This window comes from Mobula hypostoma, chromosome 23, assembly GCF_963921235.1.
Source record: "Mobula hypostoma chromosome 23, sMobHyp1.1, whole genome shotgun sequence".
NCBI lineage: Eukaryota > Metazoa > Chordata > Chondrichthyes > Myliobatiformes > Myliobatidae > Mobula > Mobula hypostoma.
In genome coordinates this window covers 51737702-51764507 of record NC_086119.1, presented here as the reverse complement: position 1 = coordinate 51764507, position 26806 = coordinate 51737702, and the positions used below count along the sequence as shown (strand labels likewise).

The 26806-nt window shown below is 40.9% G+C and overlaps 1 protein-coding gene across 6 annotated transcripts in view; it reads right to left on the bottom strand.

The window, feature by feature from the left end:
- The window catches only part of zzef1 (zinc finger, ZZ-type with EF hand domain 1), a 266638-nt gene that overhangs the window by 104716 nt on the left and 135116 nt on the right, over positions 1–26806 (bottom strand). For 5 of the 6 annotated variants that reach the window (XM_063031513.1, XM_063031517.1, XM_063031515.1 and 2 more), the window contains exons 37-43: positions 24395–24531; positions 18323–18424; positions 6531–7062; positions 5451–5623; positions 4392–4669; positions 3487–3661; positions 771–903 (exon numbers count right to left, since the gene is read on the bottom strand). In XM_063031513.1, the coding sequence (XP_062887583.1) occupies positions 771–903; positions 3487–3661; positions 4392–4669; positions 5451–5623; positions 6531–7062; positions 18323–18424; positions 24395–24531 (1530 nt within the window). The remainder of the gene's footprint in view (positions 1–770; positions 904–3486; positions 3662–4391; positions 4670–5450; positions 5624–6530; positions 7063–18322; positions 18425–24394; positions 24532–26806) is intronic. The other variant, XM_063031514.1, reaches the window with a different exon arrangement.

Sequence of the window (26806 nt, the reverse complement as noted above, 5' to 3'; positions counted from 1 at the left end):
TTGATTCTGGCTTCTTCCCCCTTCCTTTTCAGTCCTGAAGAAGGGTCTTGGCCCGAAACATCGACTGTTTATTTACTTCCATAGCATTTTGTGTGTGCCGCTTAGGATTGAGGTCAGCACTCTCACCATTCCACCCAACCTTCTCCATTTCCTTCTGTTAGCAGCCCAGAACACATATCAGCAGCGGAGTGCAGTCTCAGAAAACACACTTATCATTTAATTTTCCCCATTTTTATTTTCAGACTTACCAGGATGGATACAGACTTCTTGGCACGCAAAGTTGTGCTCACAGTGGACAGGTATCTTTTTGAATTTGGCAACTTCTGTGAAAACGCTCCATCAATTTAATTTAAATAGTAACTGAAGAGCTCACACAAAACTGCCCATTTATACTTTCCCTGTGCCAGAAGCGAAACTGCAATGTATCAAAATCTTTCATCTGTAACCTTTACTTGTTAAAAATAAGTGCTGCAATTCAATCTTATTTAGTTTATCATACTAACTCTTCCAGGAATCAAGGCTATTCTGTACTGCTGCAGGCAATAGCTCATTTTGGGGCTAAATTAATTCCTCTTTTACAACTGACTCCTAGGATGTACATGACAATATTTCTAGAGATTTTCTCTCGTTTAAGAAACATCTCAAGACTAATTCACCTTGCTGCCACTGACAGATCATGAACTCCATGGTTTGAGTCGCGAGGCTATATCCATGTCACTCATCACTCCGAGGTAGATTCAATGGATCAGTTAATGATTGCGAATGCTGACCTGTTTTACGTTTGCGAGTCTTGATGTCAATTACAACAGCTTGAATCTTCTCTGTGAAATGCTTCACGACGATAACATCATGAGTTTCATTGGCATTGTCTATGTAAACAGTACGTATTCCCCTGCATAATACCTGTTTAAGTGGAAAGTTTGTATTTTAAAATCAATGCAGGCATAAATCACAATTTTAGTACATCATACTGAGTTCCAATTACTATGCAACATTATTTTGTTTGGCAGAATTATGACAGAATTCATTAGTAGATAGAATTACAGGACAACATTTTCCATTGATTTACCATTTGACAAGAGTGGGACTGAGCTGTACCTTGTTTACTTTCCCACCTGATTCCCTAATCCCATGTCCAAAAACTCATCAATCTCTACCTGAATAGACTCAACAACAGAGCATCCATAGCGTCTGAAGTATAGAAATCCAAAGGTGCTCAAATCTCAGTCCAACTGTTTAGCCTGACACTAGTTCAAACCCTCTAAGCAGAAATGGCAGCTCCTTGGTATCTACCCTGTCAATCCCTTTTAAAATCCTCGTACGTACTATCTCAGAGCTTTCTAAACTGTAACGTGAACAAGTTAGGACTTACCAAAGCTGAAGGCACTGCAGGAAGAAGTGGTGGCAATCACAGCCAGTTTAGAGCTGTACCCTATTTGCTCATAAATTAACTATGTCTCTACTAACATGCACACATTACTAGCTTCTTAAAATCAACCTCAGATCATGCTTTTGGTTATCTGCCCCAGTATCGGTTATATACTTTCAATGTTAATTAATGGTTTGTGAAGTGCTTGGGATATTCTGCTAATCAGCTTGTAAATATGTAAATACAAGCACTATCACATGCAATTAGGTTCCTGACTTGCAACACTATAGGTGTTTAATACCATGACTTCACACACAGTTATAAATAGCAAATATAAAACACAAAGAATTAAAGTGTTTTTAAAAGGAGTGCTTGAATGCAGAGTAATTTAGTCTGAACAAGTACTTGGAAACAGCTACAATCTGCTTTCACAATGCAGACAGTTATTCTACATCACTTAGTTTATGATGTTCAGCAAGGTCAAACGTCCTGAAATCCACAGGAGAAATGACACCAATCTAGATCGGAGCTCCTAACCTGGAGTCAATGAACTTCTTGCTTAATGGTATTGATCCATGGCATAAAAAAAGGTTAGGAACCCCTGATCTAGCTTGTCACTGGATAGGAAAATGGGCCTTAGGAAAGGTGGGACTTCAGAACTGATAACCCAAAGAATGACTATAAATCTGAAGGCATTAATATGAATCTCTCACAAGCAGTTGGGGAACTTAAATCTGAGTGACGAAATAAACCCCAAAGCAAAAGGAGAGTAGTGGAGATTGTGAAACCCATTTATTGCCATCATTGATTTGACTAATGTCCTTGAAGGAGGGGAAAGATAAAATCAGATTTAATATCAATAGACAATAGGTGCAGGAGTAGGCCATTCGGCCCTTCAAGCCAGCACCACCATTCACTGTGATCATGGCTGATCATCCACAATCAGTATCCAGTTCCTGCCTTATCCCCATAACCTTTGATTCCACTATCTTTAAGAGCTCGATCCATCTCTTTCTTAAAAGCATCCAGAGACTTGGCCTCCACAGCCTTCTGGGGCAGAGCATTCCATATATCCACCACTCTCTGGGTGAAAAAAGTTTTTCCTCAACTCCGTTCTAAATGGCCTACCCCTTATTCTTAAACTGTGGCCTCTGGTTCTGGACTCACCCATCAGCAGGAACATGCTTCCTGCCTCCAGCATGCCCAATCCCTTAATAATCTTATATGTTTCAATAAGATCCCCTCTCAGCCTTCTAAATTCCGGAGTATACAAGCCCGGTCACTCCAATCTTTCGACATATGACAGTTCCGCCATCCCGGGAATTAACCTCGTGAACCTACACTGCACTCTCTCAATAGCAAGAATGTCCTTCCTCAAATTTGGAGACCAAAACTGCACACAGTACTCCAGGTATGGTCTCAACAGGGCCCTGTACAGCTGCAGAAGGACCTCTTTGCTCTTATACTAGTATATCTTGTGAAATTTGTTAAATTTATGGGAGCAGTACAATGAAATACATGATAAATAAATATGGAGAAAAAAGTTACATTAGGTATATATTTGTCTGTTAAATAGTTAAAATAAGTGGTGCAAAAAAACAGAAATAAAAAAGTAGTGAGACAGTGTTCACGGGTTCAATGTCCATTTAGAAATTAGATGGCAGAGGGGAAAAACTGTTCCTGAATCATTGAGTGTGTGCCTTCAAGCTTCTGAACGTCAGGAAGATGGTAACAATGGGAAGAGGCCATGTCCTGGGTGGTGGAGATCCTTAATAATGGACACTGCCATCCTAAGACACCGCTCCTTGACGATGCCTTGGATACTACGGAGGCGAGTACCCTTGTTGGAGCTAATTTTACAAGTTTCTGCAACTTATTTTGATGAGGTGGTTCTTAACTGTCTCTGAAGTAGTCTGAGACAAGTTTAGGGGGCATTAAGAAATGGGAGAATAAATTCCAGCCTTACCTTAACATCCACAGCTGAAGAAAACGACTGAGTCATTTTGTCACTGTACAGTATGTCCATATGCAGTGTGTGTCCTTGCCACAGCGTGATTCACTACACTAAAATATGCTTAAACAATGCAGACTAACAATATCTATAGGCTTGCTCTTACCTCTGGAAATCCCACCAGAACCAACAGTGCAAAGATATTGGTGCGTTTTAAACGGTAGGGGAGCTCCTCAGTGCAGTGCTTTGTGAAGGCAGCAATCACTTTTTGCCATTGGGGGCTAGAGTTCAAGTCTCTGAGGATGTCTGCAACAGAAGATGCCCAGTCCAGGCTAATCCTGCTTCAAACAGAAGAAAAACATGATGACAGAGTATTACTCCATTCAAGTGGTAAAAACAACAGTTTAATATAATCTGAGCATATTCCAGCTTTTCTGGACATAATCTGGGAAGTGAGCAGTAACTATTGCATCTACACTGAACATTGCTTTTAACAACCTCATGCTATTCCGAAGTGTTTTACAACTGAAATATCCCTCACTTTCCTCACATGGATTCTCCCATCCAAAAGGAGAACGAGCTTCAGTCTGGCTTCTTATCTGAAAGGTAGCACCTCCATGTTGTACTGCAGTCTCCAATGATCATCCAATGAAGACGAGGCAGTGGAGCCCTTTCTCAGATCACGGTCACAGAGGTGCTACCAGTGACCCAACACAAACACCCATACTGTATTTGCACAACACTTTACAGTACCAGCGACACAGGTTCAATCCCCATCACTGCCTGCAAGGAGATTGTACGTTCTCCCCATGACCGCATGGGTTTCCTCCCACAGTCCAAAAACGTACTGGTTGGTAGGTTAATGGGTCATTGTAAATTGTCCCGTAATTAGGCTAGGGTTAAGTCAGGGGTTTCTGGGTAGTGTGGCCCAAAGGGCTGATTCTATGTTGTATCTCAACAAATACATCAATCAAATAAATATTGGGAATTATACAACTTTCTGTTCAGTTTGAATCTTTTTTGCTAGTTTGACTTTATAAACTTCAAAACCCTGCAACAAACAAACTGTACCAGTCCAAGCATACTGCTCCAAGGCTGAATAAAACCTGCGTTGTCATCCATCCTGGATATTTTAATTTGCCTTCTGCTGTGCTGAGAAGAGTCCAAGATGCAAAGAGGACTTCCTTTACTGCTGCATCAGCTTCTTCTGGAGAGATTCTCCTCAGCAGCTGCCCAAGCAGTCCCAGTGTAAAATGATAGGTTTCAAGTAACTGCCCAGGATTCTGCATTGCCACTTGAAATAGGAGCTTCAGTACCTGCCTCAGATTAGGTAAGCACATGGTTGAATCCTGTGGAAAGTATGCAATAAATTATCTTACAATCTTCCAGAAATCATTAAAAGTTACTTTACTGTTGTAGATACAAGGATGCATTTCCCTCTGTGTAATTCACAAACCATTTTTGACATCCGCATACACTTGACCCTTGCAAAGCCTGTCTGGCTAACTCCTCTCAATCCTCCGGTCCTTAACCTCAGTCTCATCGCACATCCTCTCAGCTTTGAGCTCACTGACTTACACCAACTCCTAGTTACGCAAGGCCTCAATTCACGATTGCTCACCCTAATTTTCAAATCCCTCAACACAGCCTTGCATCTGTATAATTTATTTTAGCCTTGCAGCCCAAGTTCTGGCCTCTTGTACACCCCTGAATCCAATCACTTCACCACTGGCAGCTAAACTGTGGAATTCCTGCTCCAAACCCTCCACCTTTCTTTGTTCTATTACTGGAAATTTGAAACCAACCTCGCAGCATGCTTTTGGTTATCCTCTCATACCGCTTTAATTGGATTAAGGACAAATAATGCATCTGTGATTATTTTGCTTAACAGAGCTGAATAAATTTAAGTCGCAAAGCTCTCCACATTTTTGTTTTCCAAACCAGCTCTTAGAAACTAATCATCAAATTATTCACTCAAAATAAATCTTTGAGGCTACATTCATACCCTCTAATAAATGAGAAATATCAGACAACTAAGTAATTACAGGGAACTCAGATGTATAAAAGCCTACTTGTTAAGCTGTTAAACACAGGGAAATGTCTCTGGTTGAAAGTATGTTAGGTTCTTACAGTTTTTACGGGAGGAAGCATGGCAGCAAGCAGACCCAGTATTCTCTCCTCCAAGCACTCTGCAAAGACTTGGTCTTGGCTGTGCAAGGCCTGCTTTTCACGAGCATCCATCTTGACGGCAGCTTTCGATCCATATGAATGGTCCACAGTGGTTCTCCAGGCAGACTTTGGCCCTGCAAATCAATACGATTTTCAATTCTACCTCACAATAAAATGGACATTCCACTTCCCAATAAGGTCCTTCCCTACTTATCGCAAGCAATTATACGATGACACCATTCAGCACCTCAAGCCTGTAAGCCATTCAATCCGATCACAGCCTGGCTGCACATTGATTCCTTGTTTCCAAAGCCATAAGAGCGTAATGCACAGAAGAACTGGGCCATTTGGCCCATCAAGTATGCTCCACCATTCTATTATGGCTGCTTTATTACCCCCTTAACCACATTCTCCTACCTTCTCCCTGTAACCTTTAGCACCCTTACTAATCAAAAACCTATCAACCTCCGCTTTAAATATACGCAATGACTCGGCCTCCAAAGCTGTCCGTGGCAATGAATTCCACAGATTCACCACCCTCTGGCTAAAGAAATCTCTCTGTTCTAAAGGGACATTCTTGTATTCTTAGGTTGTGCCCTCTAGTCAAAGGTTTCCCCATTATAGGAAACATCCTCTCCACATCCACTCTATCTTGGCGTTTCAATATTCGACAGGTTTCAAGGAGATCGCCTCTCATTCTTCTAAACTCCAAAGAATGCAGGCCCAGAGCCATCAAGCACTCCTCATACGTTAACCCTTTCATTCATGGGATCATTCTTGTGAATCTCCTTTGGACTCTCTCCAATGCTAGCACATCCTTTCTTAGATAAGAGGCCTAAACTTGCACAATGTGACTTACCTCTTTTACAAAGAGGCAATGCAGGTCTATACCTCAGCTTTAAGATATCCTTTCAGTAGCTCAAATAGCTTTCAATAACAAGGAATTTATTCATTAGTCATCAAAGTAGTCAGTTTTGATAAAAAGTAACCAATACATTTCTTTTTAAGCCCTTTGTATCTTAGTGAATAAAGCAAAGTTACCTGCTCTAAGCATCTTCACATCCATCGCAGGCAATTGTTGATCAGCTGTTTTGGATTCAAATGGCTGTGCACTTGACACGGAGGACTGTGGTACTGATTCGGAGGTAACCGACTTTGCTGCATCACTCTCGGACGATTTTGAGACTGCGCCAGATTCAGTACTGGAGGTGAAAGAACTCTCTACTGTTCCTGAAGTAGATATTACAGAACGTGAACTGTTTTGATGCTGTTCAACTTCGGAGTTCTTACTGGAAATTCCAGAGGAAGGATGTTGTGATGAAGAAGTGCTATTCGTGGAACTGGTGTACTTAACCTCATCTCCTGATGCATTACCTGCAGCTGCAGGGACACTTAACTGACTGGATGAAAACATTTCAGGGGAGTCCGACAGGGATGAAGATTCTTGGCATACAGTTCCCTTCTCCAAGGATGAAGCATCACTCCTGGATCCAGGTATCTCCAGAACCTGCACGCTCTCCCACTCAATGCTGTCAATACTTGCCAAGGTGGTATCACTGGCGCTTGCTTTTAACTGGAAATAGATGCAAAGTAGAGTCAGAAAATCCTAGCAAACTGCCCCAGGGCTAATCATGGGAGTGCTATGAGACTAAATATGTACAAGGAGAAACTAGACCAGGCAATCAGAAGAAACCAAAGAGTTATGTTTTAAATGGAGTAGGAAAGCGAAGTGGAGAAACAGGTAGGCAGACAGATGCAGGGACAGCAGCCTTTAATAAGCAAAGATAATTGGGAATGAAACCATAAAAACAAAATTTTAGATGATTTTATTTTGGCAATGCAACATGGAGTCACACTGCTCCAGCAACCCCCGACAAATCCAATTAACCCGAACGTAATTTACAGTGACCAATTAACCTATCTGATACGTCTTTGGATTGAGGGAGGAACCTGAAGGACCTGGAGAAAGTCCAGGCACTCCACGGGGAGGATGTACAGACACTCCTTACAGACAGCGCTGGAAATGAACTCCAAACTCCAGAACACCCCGAGCTGTAACAGCATCTTGCTAACTGCTACGCCACCGTGGTATAAGATCCTACATCTTCAAACTTCAATGATCTCAAGGTAAGAGGACAGTGAGAGACTTTCCCCAAACGGCTAATATGAAGGGGCATAATTTTAAGGTGATTTGAGGAACGTAAAGCAGGATGTCGGGGCAGTTTTTTTTCATACACAGGACACAGAGTGATGGGTACATGGAATGCCGTAAGGGTGATTGAGGAGGCAAATACGTTAGGGACATTGAAGAAACTCCTTGATAGACATATGGATGATAGAAAAAATGGAGGGCTATGTAGGCGAGAAGGGTTAGACTGATTTTTAAATAGGTTACAATACAATTCTGGCACAACATTGTGGGTCGAAGAGCCTATACTGTGCTGTAGTGTTCTACGTTCTCATTGCACAGGTACAATGAGTTTAGAGAGAGAGGCACAGAAATAGGGGCTTGACGGTTTCAATAAAAAGCTGGGAAATTCAAAAAATTCAACAGGGTTAAGTAACGCAATGCAATTTAACAGTATTTTGAAATTTACTTATCCATCAAGTTCACCAACTAAACAGAGGCACTTCATACCCATGACATGCACAGTTGCCACCATGTTGGAAAGCTACAGCTTTCCCCCGCCATCCGAAGGTAGAGCATTCCTATGAAATAGTTCGTAAGCCGGAATGTTGTAAAGTGAAGAAGCAATTACCATTTATTTATATGGGAAAAATTTGTGAGCGTTCGCAGACCCAAAAATAACCTACCAAATCATGCCAAATAACACATAAAACCTAAAATAACAGTAACATATAGTAAAAGCAGGAATGATATGATAAATATGGGAGACTTCCGGTAGCGCTCATGGAGTGAAGTCGCGTTCTTGACTCGCTCCATTACCTCTGAGTTTTTTTTCTCTATGGTCAGCTATACTTTAATTAACTATTAAGGCATCAACTCTTACAATACTTTGAATTAAACTGAATTCTCCGACAACTGGATGATACTTAGATCTGCTATGTCTAAGAACGGGAAAAACGGCAAGGATGGTAAACCTCCGGTTAAACCGAAAGCTACGGATCTCCCCCCGACTGAATCACCGGTGACTTTGAAAGCGATATCGGAGTTAATTCAGAGGGAAATTTCAACCTCTGTTAGGGAGATGATTTGTACGGAAATTGCAGGCTCTGTTAAAGACCTGATTCATACGGAAATCTCAACTAATTTCCAGAAAATTGCCGATTTAATTGATAAGATGCAAACATGTATTGCGGAACATCAGTCGGCTATATCTGATCTTCAAAAATCCGCGCAACAAAGTGAGCTTAAGATGGGGAAAATCGAAGAAACAATTAATGTAATGAAGAAGAAACTTGACTTTTTGACTTTTAAAAACTCGGACTTGGAATCTAGAATGCGACGGCAGAATTTACGAATGATTGGGGTGCGGGAAGCTGTAGAATCTAACAACCCCATGAAGTATTTCTCTCAACTTTTAAAAGATGCATTCCCTACTGTATTTCCTGACCAACCACCGCTACTGGATCGTGTTCACAGAATCCCATCATACTCGTCTAGGTCAGATAGACCTAGGCATGTTATCTTACGTTTTCATTACTTTCAAGACAAGGAGAGACTGTTTCGATTCGCTCGATCTAAAGGTTTCATCGATTTTTCGGATCTTAGGTTCCGATTCGTGGAAGATTTCAGTAAACCAATCTGGGACCAACGGGTTCGCTACAGATCTGTGATGTCGGAATTCTATAAGATGGATTTAAGACCAGCGCTGCTGTACCCTGCACGTCTAAGGATTCGCATGTCAGATGGAGTTCTTCGTTTTTTTGATTCTCCATCGGATGCCCAGAGTTATCTGGATCAACTTTCACCTTCAACATCTTAATTGCTATCTTTTTTAATTATCTCCGTTGATCGGAGGCTGTGAATTGGTTGGTTTTAACTTTTTCGTGCCCTATTTGGGCAGAAAAGTTTATTTTTGATTTCTTAATATGGTTGCTAAACTCTCTTTTCAACTGCGTCATTTCTTTCTTTTCCCAGGGGATTCTGGGTGGTTACTTCCTTTTTGTCATCTTACGTATTTCCTGTGTGGCCTTAAATTTTGTAGTTTTTTAAAAAATTTTATTCTGTTTTGCTTTTTATAACCACTTTATGTCAATAATCTTATTTTTTTTTGTTGCTGTGTTTATTCATGGGTTTGGGGTTTATTGTGGTTTTTTTTTAATATATATTTTCTGGCTTTTGTTCTGTTGTGTGTGTATTTTAATTGAGCTACCTTTTTTTTAACTTTTTTTACTGTTTTACAATTAGCTGATCTTTTTCATATTTATACCTTTTTTTTTAGGGAGCGTATACTGGAAGTCATGGGGGTAGTTTTAGCGCTTGCTTCTTTCGGGCGGGTCTGCTTTAGATTTTGCCTTGGGGTCTTGGGGCGGAGGGTGGTGGGAGGGGCGTGGTGGGAGGGGCTTCACGTTTTAGTTTGTTTCTCTTTGGGCTATATACATTATTGAAGTACTGGTTGCGTCCTTTTTCCCGGTATCTTTCGTATGTTCTGTTTCCTCTCCGGGTTTGTGGGTCGCCCCTATCGTCAATCCTCTTTGTTGTGGGTTGACTTTAGGATTTATGGAGTCTATTATTAATTTTGTCTCCTGGAATACTAACGGTCTTAATCATCCTATTAAAAGGAAAAAAGTTTTTAAAGTGTTCCGGAGACTTAAAGCACAAATTTTATTTTTACAAGAGACCCATGTACGGAGGGGGGACAGACTACGTTTTTTCAAATTCTGGAAGGGACAACAATTTCATTCGAACTCCAATGCTAAGATTCGAGGCGTCTCTATTTTTATTGATTCCTCAGTTACTTTTATACAACAGGATATTATTTCTGATCCGAATGGTAGATTTTTATTGGTTAGTGGTTTACTATTTAATAAAAAAGTAGTTTTGGTTAATGTTTATGCTCCTAATATGGATTGTCCGGAATTTTATAAATCATTGTTTAATCAGTTTCCGAATTTGAACGAGTTTTCATTGATCTGGGGCGGAGATCTTAATACCTGTTTGTCTCCAGCTTTGGACCGTTCGGCTCCTTTACGGACCTTACCTAATAAATCTGCAAATTTGATTAATTTTTTCCTTTCTGATTCTGGGTCGACGGACATTTGGCGTTTTCTGCATCCTCAGGAAAAAGATTTTTCCTTTTTTTCACATGTTCATCATTCCTATTCAAGAATTGATTATTTTTTTATTGATTCTCGTCTTATTCCTTCAGTGATTAAATGTGATTATGATTCTATAACCATTTCGGATCATGCTCCACTTAAGCTTTCTATTAAAATTATGGCCAATATACCAAATAATAGACAATGGCGTTTTAATTCGCTGTTGCTTCAGGACTCGGACTTTGTTAATTTTATGAATGAACAGATTGAGCTTTTTTTTACAATTAACCACACAGAAGATATTTCGGTTAACACTCTTTGGGACACTTTTAAAGCCTATATTCGGGGTCAGATTATTTCGTATTCTGCTGCTTTGAGGAAGAAACAGAAGCAGGAGGAGATGGCAATTGTGGACAAGATTAAAGAAATTGATAAGAAATATGTTATGGCTCCTTCTGAGGAGTTATACAAACAAAGAACTGAACTTCAAATGGAACACAGTTTACTACTCTCGTCCTCGATTGTAAACCAATTAAAGAAAACAAGAAGTGACTTTTATGTTCACAGTGACAAAATTGGCAAGCTGCTGGCTAATCAATTGAAATCTAATTATGTTAAATCTCAAATCAATCAGATTTATAACCAAAATGATCGATTGATACTGGATCATGTGGGGATTAATCAAACCTTTTGTGATTTTTATTCTTCTTTATATCAATCAGAGTCTCCTCGAGATTCTAAATATATGAATGATTTTTTAGATAAGTTAGACTTCCCTCAGATTTCACAGGATATGTCTTCTTTATTAGATACTTCCATTACAATGGATGAGATTAAGAATGTTATTTTTTCTGTGAATCTGGGGAAAGCTCCTGGCCCGGATGGGTTTACCGTTGAATTTTATAAATGTTTTGCTTCTTTATCGATTCCTTGGCTCTGTAGGGTTTTTGAGGCTTCTTTGAAACTTGGTAAACTTCCTGAATCTTTTAATAGAGCATCAATTTCTCTAATACTAAAGAAGGATAAAGACCCTGCTCAATGTGCATCTTATAGACCAATATCTTTATTAAATGTTGATTCTAAAGTTTTTTCCAAGTTATTAGCAAATAGACTAGAAAAAGTACTTCCTTCTATTATTTCGGAAGACCAAACGGGTTTTATTAAAGGTCGTTACTCTTTTTATAATATTCGTACATTGTTAAATATCGTTTATACTCCCTCACAAAATGTTCCTGAGTGTGTTATTTCTTTAGATGCCGAGAAAGCTTTTGATAGAGTAGAATGGCCTTATTTATTTAAGGTGCTTGAAATGTTTAATTTTAGCTTGAAATTTATATCCTGGATTAAACTGTTATATCATTCCCCTGTAGCCTTGGTTTGTACTAACTCTTTAAACTCACCTTTTTTTCCTCTCTTTCGTGGTACTCGACAAGGCTGTCCTCTTAGTCCCCTATTATTTGATATTGCATTAGAACCTCTTGCAATTGCTATTCGAGAATCTTCAAATATTACTGGGATAACTCGGGGATTAAAGTCCCATAAATTATCACTCTATGCTGATGATTTACTTTTATATATTTCTAATCCTGAGAAATCTATTCCTGCTGTTTTAGAGTTATTAGCACAATTTGGTTTTTTCTCAGGTTATAAATTAAATCTTAGTAAGAGTGAACTTTTTCCGATTAATAAACATCTTCCTTTATATTATAAATTTCCATTTAAATTGATTAATAATTATTTTTCATATCTTGGGATTAAAATTACTTGTAAATACAAAGATTTATTTAAGACTAACTTTTTACCATTAATAGACCATATTACTCAACTTTCATCTAAATGGTTTCCCTTATATTTAACTTTGATTGGTCGTATTAATGCAGTTAAGATGTTTTTTTTGGCCAAAATTTTTATATGTGTTTCAGGCATTACCAATTTTCGTTCCAAAATCTTTCTTTGATAAAGTTGACTCTAAAATTTCTTCATTTATTTGGCAGAATAAGAATCCGAGACTGGGTAAAATACATTTACAGAAAGCTAAGAGAGATGGAGGTTTAGCATTACCTAACTTTAGATTCTATTATTGGGCTATTAATATTCGACATATGAAATTTTGGTTACTTGACCAGGACATACTATCTATTCCTAAATGGGTAGCATTGGAATTACAATCTGTTCAGGGTTATACACTTGGCTCTATTTTAGGCTCCTCTCTCCCTTTTGATTCGAAACGCCTTAAGCAGGTCTCTAACCCGATAGTTAAATATGCTTTGCGCATTTGGTTTCAATTCAGAAAATTTTTTGATCTTAATCAATTCGGGTTAGCGATTCCTATTTTAGGTAACATATTTTTTCCTCCCTCCTTTACGGATCGCGCTTTTCAAACTTGGAAGACTAAGGGTATTTTACGGTTTTTGGATTTATTTTTAGATGGTTCCCTTATGTCTTTTGAACAATTATCTAATAAATATAACTTATCAAGAATACATTTTTTTAGATATTTACAAGTTAGAAATTTCCTAAGTACTATACTTTCTTCCTTTCCAATGCTTCCTCCTACATATATTTTAGATTCGATAATTAATCTCAATCCATGTCAGAAAGGTGCATCGGCTGTGATTTATAATATTATTATGAAACTTAGGAAAGTTCCATTTGATAAGATTAGGGTAGATTGGGAACAGGAATTGGGGCTTACCATTTCTGTGGATGATTGGGGGCAGATTTTACAATTAGTTAATACTTCCTCTATTTGTGCTAAACATTCCTTAATTCAATTTAAAGTGGTTCATAGAGCACATATGTCCAAAGATAAGTTAGCGCGTTTTTACTCGCATATTAATCCTTTCTGTGATAGATGTTCGGGGCAGATAGCCTCTTTAACTCATATGTTTTGGTCTTGCCCTACTTTGGAAACTTTTTGGAGAGATATTTTTAATATTATTTCTAAGGTATTAAATATAGATATCTCTCCTCACCCTATTACTGCTATCTTTGGACTACCTAAGATTTCTAGTAATCTTTCCCCTTCAGCCCGTAGAATGATTGCATTTCTTACTTTAATGGCGAAAAGATGTATTTTACAACATTGGAAAGAGCTTAATGCTCCAACTACCTTTTTTTGGTTTTCTCAGACGATTTTATGTTTGAATTTGGAGAAAATTAGAAGTAACCTTTATGATTCTTCATTTAAATTTGAACAGATTTGGGGACCTTTTATTCGATATTTTCATTTAATGTAATATTTACCCTTCTTGTTTTTTTTTCACTGTTTTTAATGGAGGTCGGGATTGAGGACGTGATTTTAAGTTTAACTCTGTTTGGTTTCAAGTTAGCCCATTGCTTTGCCTTGCTTTTAGTTAGTTGCACGGTGGGTTTTTTTTTGGGGTTTTTTTTTCTTTTTTTCCATTGATATATATAAAATTTAGTATACTATTATGTTATCTTGGTTTCTTATGTTTAAATTACATTGTTTGTAGTATTTTTTTTTGGTATTGATACCTTTTGGAATTTTATTATACTTTAACATTGTATTAATGTTTATATGGCTTACCTTTTTTGTATACTTACTCAATAAAAAGATTTAAAAAGAAAGAAAGATAAATATACAGCCTATATAAAGTAGAAATACTTCTCCACAATCATTGCCTGAACTGTTCTCCGTAGCGAAAATCTCACGCAAGTGCTGTGGGCAAAAACACGTGCAAGCGCTCTCCAGTAACCTTTAAGCTATGAAGCTGCCAAATCATACCAAATAACATGTAAAAATACACAGCCGATATAAAGTAGAAATAATGCATGTACAGTGTAGTATCACTTACTGGAATTGGGACAGTGCCGAGCACACTGATGATGGTGTGTTAGACTGAGTCATCGGAGGTTGGGGTGGTGCAGTGGCCCCCACCCTCCGGGCAGCAAATCCAACTGATCCACGAAGAATGCAGCAGTCCAGCGGTAGCCGGGAGGCACACAGCACATCTTTAAGAAAAAAGCCGAAATAAACATGCTAATTAATTAGGTGCCACCCGGCACGCAAATGTCGGCCCAGATCAGAGGCGACGCAATCAGCAATCGTCTCTGATCTGGGCCAACGTTTACGTGCCAGGTGGCACCTAATTAATTAGCTTGTTTATTTCGGTTTTTTTCTTAAAGATGTGCTGGGTGCCTCCTGGCTACCGCTGCATTCTCCGCAGATCAGTATCTGTCCGTGGCCTGGGGGTTGGGGTGGTGGGACACTGGGGTGTCATTTCATCGTCGTCTGTTTCCATTAGGGCAGGCAGGTCATCTTCTTCTATGTCTGCCTGCCTTGGTATTGAAGGTTGAGGCTCGTCGTCTGCTGTGGCTGATGTGGAAGGCTTGCTTGACTGCTTAGCCGCGCGCATTTTTAGATCATACAGTTCTTTGTAAGCACTCAAACCATCCTGCAAATATGCCCTAAATCAACGTACCCTTTCAAAATTAAAGTCGTACTTCATCATTACTCATTCGGTTTCAATTGTTATCCTTTCCTCTTCCAGTTGCATCAGTTCTTGGTCATGGGATGCCAAAACCTCTTCAACATCATTTTCGTCAACTTCCTCAAGCCAAACTCACTTTGTCCTTACCTTGTTCACTATGATTGAAACGCTTAATTATGTCTAGTTTTACGCTAAGTGTAACACCCTTACAAGCTCTTTCAGGCTTTTCTGATACCTTAGAACTCATCTTGCAAACGGCTGCTCACAGGCACGTGTTTAAGCAATGCCGGCGAGAATGTCGTTCCGAATCCGGGGGAGAGCGGCTGCTCAGGGTGTGTGCTGTTTTTTGTTTGCGCGCTGCCTTTTTTCGTAACAGTGAAAACGCCTCTTGTTTGCGAAAACAGGGAACTCATGTAGGTCTTTCGTAACAGTGAGGTTTCGTGAAGCGAACATTCGAAAAGTGGGGGACACCTGTATTATCAGTTAAAGCTCCATATCGCTACACACCATGTTCAAAGCTACTTGTTCTATGATAACACATTTCATGAGGTCAGCTCAGGAGAGTGCAGACGAGAGGGCACCGGGTGACCACAAGCAGACGAGAGGGTACTCGGTGACCGTAAGCGGATGAGAGGGTACTCGGTGACCGCAAGCGGACGAGAGGGCACCGGGTGACCGCAAGCGGACGAGAGGGTACTCGGTGACCGTAAGCAGACGAGAGGGTACTGGGTGACTGTAAGTGGATGAGAGGGTACTGGGTGACTGTAAGTGGATGAGAGGGTACTGGGTGACCGTAAGCAGAATGAAAAGAGCAAGGAGGCAGCCCGACTCTTCTTCTATCTTTCACACCGCCATGCTGCCCCTCATCTTTGAAAAGTTCCCAGCAGTGGGGATATTCTTCCTGAACCAAAGAGAAACTATATAACCCATGCTCAAGAAGTTACAGCAACTTCACTAGTCGAGCCACAGTATGCAAGTAATGCCTACATTTGCAGCCACTCAGAGACCCAGCTCCAAGCCATAAGAGAATGGCTTATACAGGAGAATGGATCAGACACTCAACATTCGCGAGACAATGTCTATTGGTAACCTACCCTGGCAGCATCGAATTTCTCTCTGTCAATGAAGGCCCATAGCGAGACCCAGGAAAACATGGACCATTTCTCATAGATTAGAAGCTACCTCCTGGTAAAGACAAGCTTCACTGCTGCCCTCAATTTACCAAGACAGACTTAGTCAGCTGAGGAAAAGAGTGCTTCAATACTTGCAACAAATGTTAGTTTGTTAGGTGGCATGATCCCTGATCTCTCATGTACTTCTGAGACCTGGACTATCTATAGTAGACACTTCAAGATACAACTGACAATGTATCTGCACAATCCTCTGAATTCACCAAAAGGATTCACTGTACACCCATGATTGTGTAGCCAAGTTTCCATCGAACTCAATATATAAGTTTGCTGATGACACCACAATTGTAGGCTGTATCTTGGGTAATGATGAGTTTGAGTACAGAGAAGAAATTAAGAACCTGGTGGCATGGTGCGAAGACAATAACCTATCCCTCAACATCAGCAAGACGAAGGAATTGGTTGTTGACTTCAGAAGGAGTAGCGGACCGCACAACCCCAGTTACATCAGTGGTGCGCAAGTGGAACAGGTCAAAATCTTTAAATTCCTCAGGGTCAATATCACAAATGACCTGACTTGGTCCAACCAAGCAGAGTCCACTGCTAAGAAGGCCCACCAGCATCTTTACTTCCTGAGAAAGCTAAAGAAATTTGGCCTGTTCCCTAAAACCCTCACTAATTTTTATAGATGCACCGTAGAAAGCATTCTTCTAGGGTGCATCACAACCTGGTATGGAAGTTGTCCTGTCCAAGATGGGAAGAAGCTGCAGAAGATCGTGAACACAGGGCAACACATCACACAAACCAGTCTTCCGTTCTTAGACTCACTTTACACCGCACGCTGTCGGAGCAGTGCTGCCAGGATATTCAAGAACACAACCCACTCAGCCAACACACTTTTTGTCCCTCTTCCCTCGGGGAGAAGGCTCAGGAGCTTGAAGACTCATACGGCCAGATTTGGGAACGGCTTCCTTCCAACTGTGATAAGACTGTTGAACAGATCTTGACCCAGATCTGGGCCATACCCTCCTGTTATCTGGACCTGCCTCTCGGTTATTTTGCACTACCTTACTTTCCCTTTTCTATTTTCTATTTATGATATATAATTTAAATTTTTACTATATTTACTATCGATTTGTAATCCAGGGAGCGTGAAGTGCAGAATCAAATATCGCTGTGGTGATTGTACGCTCTAGTATTAATTGTTTGGCCACAATAAAATAAAGTAAAGGATAAGTGAAGCAACATCAGTGAGCTCTTCCAGGCCAAGATTTGCAGCCATGCCACACCTGCCTGATAGAAGCCTCCCAAAACAAGTATTCTGAACTCTCACGTGAAAAGACTATTAATACGCAGATGAAATGAATCAGGAACTGTTCACAATCAATTATCCCCACTGACTCTTGATTATTCCTGTCCTATGTGAAGGAGCAGAATGCAGAATGGATCAGGATGACACAGAGGTCCAGCATAAACAGCAAAAGGAAAGTGCCACCTCTTGAATCACCCACCTGCCCACTTCATCAGACAAGACCCATCCATTTCATCAGATACCTTTGTCCCCAACTGAGTCAGTCACCTGAGAACCCATTAAACTGGAGTAAAAGCAGGTTACTCCCAATCCCAAGGGACCACAGTAGTAGCATTCCGGGAGATATTTAGGGGCACCTTTCTCCCTAATGGCATAGAAAGACAAAAGGTCTTGAAGGAAGGTAGATTACAATCAAGAAGCAGAATCTCTGAAGTAACATTATATTAATTCCAGAGTGGTAACACAGAAAGAGGAGGATAGCTTAATTTGTCTCCATGATCTCTGATGTGCTGCACAATGCCCACCATGGCAGGAGACAAGGAAGCAAAATTTCCTGAGTATAATTTGTTAGTTCTCAGAAGTAATACAATAACAGATGTCACCATAGCAGGCCAGACCAGGTAGCCAATTCAGATACTACAAGTATTGACATTAGTAACACCTGGGCATCTCCAAACATCAACACTGCAAGACTAGCATCTCAGGTGACTCTACCTTCTTTCGAAGTTTCTCCTGACAACTCTGAACAGCTTCCCCTCCATCTTTGGATTGTGTATCAGACAAAGTTACTCTCTGGTCATCTGCAGATGTAGATTCCTGAAGGTGGACACAATGAAAGGTTAGAAGCAAGGACTAGTTACTACTACTTTCTAAAAATCATTCAAAAGGAAGTCTTTTCATATTGATGAACTGGTTCAGAACACAGGAACATAAGAAATAGGAGCAGGAGTAGGCCAACTGGGTCATCGAGTCTGCTCTGCCATTAATAAGATCATGGCTGATTTTGCCTTGGACTTAGCTCCAGCTACCTGCCTTTTCCCCATAACCTTTAATTCCCCTGCTGTGCAAAAAATCTAACTGTGCCTTAAATATATTTAATGAGTTAGCCTCGAGTACTTCCCCGGACAGAGAGTTCTACAGATTCCCAATTCTCTGGAAAAAGTACTTTCTCCTCATCTCTGTTCTAAATCTATTCCCCCAACTCTTGAGGCTATGTCCCCTAGTTCTAGTCTCACCAGTGGTAGCAACTTTCCTGTTTCTACCTTACCTCTGTCCCTTTCATAATTTTAAGTTTCTATCAGATCTCTTCACATTCTTCTAAATTCTATCAAGTATAGTCACAGGTGACTCAATCTCTCTTTACGGGCTAACCCACTCATCTCCAGAATCAACCTGGTGAATCTACTCTGCACTGCCTCCAAAGCCAGCATATCATTCCTCAAGTAAGGAGGCAGGCCTGCACACAGTACTCCAAACGCAGTCCACCAGCACCCAGTTTCAGTACAACCACCTGATCTTAAGTTCAGTTCCTCTAGCAATGAAGGCCAATATTCCATTTGTCTTCTTGCCCTGCAAATCAACATTGAGATTCATGCAACTGATTCACTTCCAATTCACTCTGCACAATCTGCAATGTTGCAATCTTTCACCATTTAAATAATAATACGATCTTCTATTTTCTCTTCCAAAGAAGATGGCCTCACATTTACCAACAGTGTACCCCACCTGCCAGACCCTTGTTCACTCACATAACCTATCCACTGTATATCTCTCTCTGCAGACTCTGCACAATCTCTCTTCCACTCAATTTAGTGTCAAACTTAGATACGTCAAACCGTCTCCTCTTCTAAATCGTTAACGTATATCACGAACAGCTGCGAGCCCAGCACTGACTGCCAACCAGAGAAACACCCATTTATCTCAAATGTCTGTCTTCTGTTGGTTAAACAATCCTCTATCCGAGCTAATATGTTGCCCGCAATGCCATGCATCTTTATCTTATGGATAAGTCTTCCATGCGGCCTACTTATCAAACACCTTCTGGAAATCCAAGTATACAGCACCAGCCTGTTCCCCTCTACCCACTATAGTTATCATCATATCCTCAAAGAACTTCAGTATGCTTGCCAAACAGGCCCTGGCCTTCCTGAGTCCATGCTGTGTCAGGCTGACAGAAATACTTCTATTCAGATGTCTCACTATTTCTTCCCTAACGACAGCTTCAAGCATTCTCCCAACTACAGATGTTAACATAACTGGTCTGTAATTACTTGCCTTTTGTCTACACTCTTTTTTTAAAAAAGACAGTGGCATGACGTTAGCTGCCTTCCAATCTGCTAGGACCTGTCCGGAGAATTTTAGTAAATTATCACAAATACATCTACTATAACTTCTGCCATTTCTTTCATTACCCTGGAATACATCCCAGCAGGACCAGGGTAGAACACAGAACATATAAATCTACAGCACATTACAGGCCCTTCAGCCCACAATGTTGTGCCGACCATGTAACCTACTCCAGAAATACCCATCACATAGCGCTCTATTTTTCTAAGCTCCACGTACCTATCAAAGAGACAACCTACTTTTAGGTCACTAGTTTGCTCATCACTACCTCTTTAGTGATTGTATTGAGGTCCTCACCTCCCATCACATCTGTAACATCTCCTTCTGGTGTGCTATATGTGTCCTCCACTGTGAAGACCAACAGAAAATAGTTGCTCAACGCTTCGGCCAGTTTCCACATTATCAAATATTAATTCCCCCTTTTCATCTTCCAAGAGACTTACGTTCACTTTAGTCACTCCTTTTTTGCTTTATAAATACTTCTGCTGTCAATTTTTACATTTTGCACTACTTTATTTTCATAGTCTATTTTCCCTCTGCTTATTGCTTGTGTAGTGGTTCTGTGCTGCTTTTAAAATTTTCCCAGTCTTCCAGTTTCCCACTATTCTTGGCAACTTTGCATGCATGAGCTGTTAGGCTGATGCCTTCTTTCATTTCCCCAGTTATCCAAGGCTGGCTCCACTTTTAATTGGGATACACATTTGTTGAGCACCATGAAAAATCTCTTTGAAAGTTTTCCACTGTTCCTCAATTATCCCATCATAAAAGCTTGTACGCTAACCAGTTCCTCCCTCAACCCATTGTGGTCTCCCTTGTTTCGGCACAATGCACCAGTTTTAGATCGAACTATTGCACTCTTCATTCGTATTAGAAATTTAGTCACACTGTGATCACACTTTCGAAGAGGATCCCTAATAGAAGATCATTAATTTTACCTGTCTCATTGCTCAGGACCAGATCTAAACAGCATTTGCCCTTGGACGTTTCTGTCCTCCACTCGGACTGCTCTTCTTTCTAACTTTTGCTTCGGTCTCTGCAATGCTTCCCTTTATCTTTCTGCCTGGATTCCCACCCCCTGCCACATTAGTTTAAACCCACCCCAGCAGCATAAGCAAACAATTCCCTCCTGGGCACTAACCCCAGTCCTGCCCTGGTGTAGACTGTCTGGTTAGTACTCATTCCCCCCACCCCCCAAGAATTGGTACCGATTCCCCAGGGATCTGAAACCCTCCCTCTTGCACCAGTGCACGAGCCACATATTCATCATAACTCTACTGCCATTCCGACTCTGACTAGCACGTGCCACAGATAGCAATCCTGAGATTTAATTTATCTTCTTGCTCCCTAAATTCAGGTTAGAAACGCAGAAAACCTACAGCACAATACAGGCCTTTCAGCCCACAAAGCTGTGCTGAACATGTCCTTATCTTAGAAATTACCTAGGATTACCCATAGCCCTCAATTTTTCTGAGCTTCATTTACCTATCCAGGAGTCTCTTAAAAGACCCTATTGTATCCACCTCCACCACTATTGTCGGCAGCCTATTCCACGAACTCACCACTCTCTGTGTAAAAAACTTACCCCTGACATCTCCTCTGACTTCCAAGCACCTTAAAACTGTGCCCTCTCGTGTTAGCGATTTCAGACCTGGGGAAAAGCCTCTGACTAGCCACACAATCAATGCCTCTCATCGTCTTATACACCTCTATCAGGTCACCTCTCATCCTCCGTTGCTCCAAGGAGAAAAAGGCCAAGTTCACTCAACCTATTCTCATAAGTCATGCTTCCCAATCCAAGCAACATCCTTGTAAATCTCCTCTGCACCATGTCTATGGTTTCCATGTCCTTCCTGCAGTGAGGCAACCAGAATTGAGCACAGTACTCCAAGTGGGGTCTGACCAGGGTCCTATATAGCTGCAACATTACCTCTCGGCTCCTAAACTCAATCCCACAATTGATGAAGGCCAATGCACCATATGCCTTCTTAACCACAGAGTCAACCCGCGCAGCAGCTTTGAGTGTCCTATGGACTCGGACCCCAAGGTCCCTCTGATCCTCCACCCTGCCAAGAGTCTTACCATTAATGCTATATTCTGCCATCATATTTGACCTACCAAAATGAACCACTTCACACTTATCTGGGTTGAAACCATCTGCCACTTCTCAGCCCAGTTTTGCATCCTATCAATGTCCTGCTGTAATCTCTGACAGCCCTCCACACTATCTACAACCCCCCCCCCCAACCTTGGTTGTAGGACATTCTCACACTTTGTTTGATTATACTGTTGGTGCCTGCATGCAGACAACCAGCTGTTCACACTCCATCACCTTCCAGGATGCTCTGCAGTCACTTTGAAACATTGCTGACCCTTCCACCTGGGAGGCAACACACAAATTGGGAGTCCCGTTTGTGGCCACAAAAGCTCCTGTCTATTCCCCTTACCATGGAATCCCATACCACAATAGCTCAGCAGCTCATTTTCCTGCACCTCTATACAACAGAGCCTATCACAGTGCTGTGATCCTAGCTATTGCTGGTTTCCCCCAATGAGCCTCCTCCCCCAGCAAGATCCAAAGCACTTTATCTGTTTTGGAGGCAGATGACCACAGGGATCTCTTGCACTACCTATCTGCTTCTGCTCCTTTGAGGTCCTAATTTCTGCTGTGTTATTAAAAGAACAATTGTTAGTAAGTTCAGTGACTTTGCTGAGACTGAACTGGCAAAGTTTACTACATTCCACTCATCTTTACAACTAGCAGCAGTCTCCAGTGCTCTGCTGAACTCACGTGAACTGAGGACAACTTGGAGCGGCCTGGAAAGCAAACGTCCACCACCTTTCATGAAAAGCTTTCTGAGAGGGAGATGACTTTCAGCAAACTCACCTGCTGAGTTCATAGCATCAGAGGTGCACAGCATTGAAACAGACCTTTTGGCCAACCAAGTCTGTGTCAGCCATCATGCTCACCTACACTAATCCCACTTGCATGCAATAATTCTGCATCCACTATGCCTTGCCTATTCAAGTACCTGGTCAGATGCTTCTTAAATGTAGTTCCTGCCTCCAGCACCTGCCCTGGCAGCTCATTCCAGATTCCACTTATATGTGAAAGAATTACCCCTCAGATCCCCTTTAAACCTACTGCCTCTCGACTAAACATATACCCTCTAGTTTTAAACAGCCCCACCACAGGAAACAGACACAGGCTACTATCTATGCTTCTCTTTCCAGGAAAAAAGTGTCACCCAAACAATTTCTTCTGGTAACTCAGGCCTTGCAGTCCAAGCAAATCCTTGTTAATCTTTTTTGCACCCTCTCTAGCTTCCTTTAGTGTAGTGATCAGAATTACACAAAAGACTCCGTGCAGCGTAACCAACATTTGGTGCAGCTGTAACATGTCCCAACTCCACATGAAGGCAGGCATGCCATATGCCTTCCTCGCTACCTGCGGTCTAACTGTGTTCCTATTTTCAGAGAACGATGTACTTGTCCACCGCAGGTTTCTTCTCTTCTACAATGCTCCCCGGGGCTCTGCCATTCTCTGTGCAAGTCCTACTTGGAAGAACTTCCAAAAATGCAACTCTTTGCCCTTGCCCGAGTTAAATTCCGAATGTTATTTCCGTGCTCACCTTCTCAATTAACCAGCGGCCACTTTATTAGATACACCTGCTCATTAATGTCACTATCTAATCAGCCAATCATGTGGCAGCAACTTATGCATAAAAGCTTGTACACATGGTCAAGAGGTTCAGTTGTTGTTCAGACCAGACATCAGAACAGGGGAAGAAATATGATCTAAGTGACTTTGACCATGGAATGATTGTTGGTGCCAGACAGGGTGGTTTGAGTATCTGAGAAGCTGCTGATCATGGGATTTTCATACAGAACAGTCTGTTTACAGTTTACAGATAATGGTGTGAAAAACATAAAAACATACAGTGAGTGGTAGTTCTGTGGGCGAAAACACCTTGTTAATGAGAGAGGTCAGAGAATGGCCAGACTGGTTCAAGCTGACAGTAACTCAAATAACCACACGTTACAACAGTAGCGTGCTGAAGAGCATCTCTGAATGCACATGTTGACCTTGAATTGGATGGGCTTCAGCAGAGGGAATTAAAAATACGAAAATACTTTATTAGGCACAGGAGGTACCTTATAAAGTAGCCACTGGGTATGTAGTGCAGCAATCTTCACTGTCCACTACATTAAACAATCTTGGTATAATCTGCAAGCTTACAAATCATTGCACCTACATTGTCAATAGACTTGACAAACAGCACCGATCCCTGTGGTACACCATTGGTCACAATTTCTCCTCTCTACAGTATATGGCTACTAGTTATCTAGCTGAATTTGTTTAAGAAAATAGTTCAAGGGGTTTGGTCTTGTAAACTTTGACCAAGATCAAATCAGAGACGATAGAGTAGAACACACACTGACCTGATGCTGGCTGCTGGTGCTGTGATCTGTTGAGGAAACTATCACTGCTGCAGATTCTGCTGAAGTATCAGCACTGCCCGCCTCACCTTCAGTCGACGCATTGGAGAGCAATGAAAGTACTGCAGAGTTCTTTAGACCTGGGTCAAAATACAATGAATAAACATTAGATCTTCAGATCATTTACCTGCTTTAAAGCCAGCAGCACTGTGACCATGCATAGCCAATGACAGTGGAGATGGTTGAATCATTCAAGTTTGGCAGCTGATTTAATGTACACCATTCCAAAGAAATTATTGTCCTACTTTCTTTTTTAAAGGATGATCTGCTTGTCCTGGAAGAAGTTGCTACAGTAAAGTTGTTACAGACCTTTACAGGGTCTGCCTCTTCAGTGAACTGCAGAACTGAATGTTAGACTTTACTAGCACGCCTCGCCTACTTCCAACTTGCATGTTAGTGTCAAAGAAAAAAAAATGAACAAATAAAACTCAAAATTTCTATAGAAACTCACAATTTTGACAGCCTTTGCAAAGAGACAAAAATTTTCAGACATACTGTTTCATAGCCTTCAATTCAAGGCTGAGCCATTGTGAAGGTAAAATGTAAAGGATCATCATAACTGGTTTGTGCTGCATTTTGTTTACAATTATGTAAAATTTACAGCAGAAACAGCCTAATACCACAATGCTAAATTTCCACATGTACTTCCTCCCAACTTCACCTTCAAGGTACCATTTCTCAACTTCTCTAAGACGCAACAAAGCGCAAGTCCTCTGGAAAAGAAGGTTCATTTTTAATTCCTGTTATGTTACCTATTTTTCTGTGTGTCCAAGTTTTCCACTAAAATTAAACCTTTGCTCTAATTAAATAAATACATCTTTCCATAAGCCGCTTAGATTCATTGCATCGCAGGCCAACATTTCGAGTTGTACATCCACTTCTATCCACATTATTTCAATGCTATGGACAACTACATTTGAAAGGCAGCATCTCATAACATTACAGTAGAGTTTATTGATTTGTACAGAATAGAAACAGGCTCTTCGTCCAGACTGATCCATACACATCAAGATGCCAAACTAGTCCCATTTGACAGTGTTTGGCTCATACCTCTCAAAATATTTCCAATACATGTACCTGTCCAACGGCTTTCAAAAGCTCAAACAAGAGAGAATCTGCAGACTTTGGAAATCTGAGCAACACACACAAAATGCTGGAGGAACTTAGCAGGCCAGGCAGCATCTATAGAAAAAAGTACAGTCGACGTTTTGGGCCTGTGGACCTGTTCTGTCCCTTTCCATAACCTGTATAAGATTAGTAGAACTGTGGTCACTGGTACCAAAGTGCTCCCTCATTGCCACCTGCCCCACCCTAGTGCCCAAGAATAAATTTGACTTTTGCCCTAACAGGACAAGTGACAGTGGAAAGTTTGCCCGGAGGGAAGCTTGTCCAGATTACATATTTAGATTCTAAAATTTTTTTTAAAAACACTGAAACCTGAAAAAGGTGCAGGCTTGAAATATTGTCTGTTTATCTTTCTACAAATACTGAGTGCTTCCAACATGTACCCTTCAGTTTCCTTGGTTGAGCTCCCATCTCAGCACACAGTGCAAGTGTCACTAACATTAAACAGTCCATGATATGCTTCAGCTTGTTTCTTGGAGCATGATGGTCAGCTGATGAAACCTGAGACTGCTGGCAGAAGTCCGAAATGAAACATTTCCTGCCCATTGTGTACAGAAAGGCTTCCCAAGTCACATCTTGCTTTATCCTTACCCATTTTTCTTGTAGCTTGGAAAAGCCTTTCCTTATAGAGTCAGAGAACAAAAACAGGCTCTTCAGCCCATCTAGTCCAAGCCAGACTGTTATTCTGCCTATCACATCAACTGAATCGGAACCTAGCCCTCTGTACCTCTCCCATCCATAAACTTATCCAAATTTCTCTTTAACGTTAAGATCGAACCCGAATCTACCGCTTCTGGGGGCAACTCATTCAACAAACTCACCACCCTCTGAGTGAAGATGATTTGCCTCAGGCTCCTATTAAATATTTCACCTTGCACCCTGAACCCATAACCTCTAGTTCTGGCCTCAGCCAACCTCAGTGGGAAAAGTCTGCATGCATTAAACCTAACTACACCCCTTAATTTTGTATACCTTCATCGAATCTCCCCTCAATCTTCTACGCTCCAGGGCAGATAGTTCTAACCTATTCAACCTTTCCCTATAATTCAAGTCCTTAAATCCTGGTAACATCCTTGCAAATTTTCTCCATACTCTTTCCATCTCACTGATAACTTTCCTGTAGGTAGGTGAGCAGAACTGCACACAATACTCTAAATTAGGCCTCACCAACATCTTATACAACTTCAACATAACATCCCATCTCCTGTACTCAATACATTGATTTAGGAT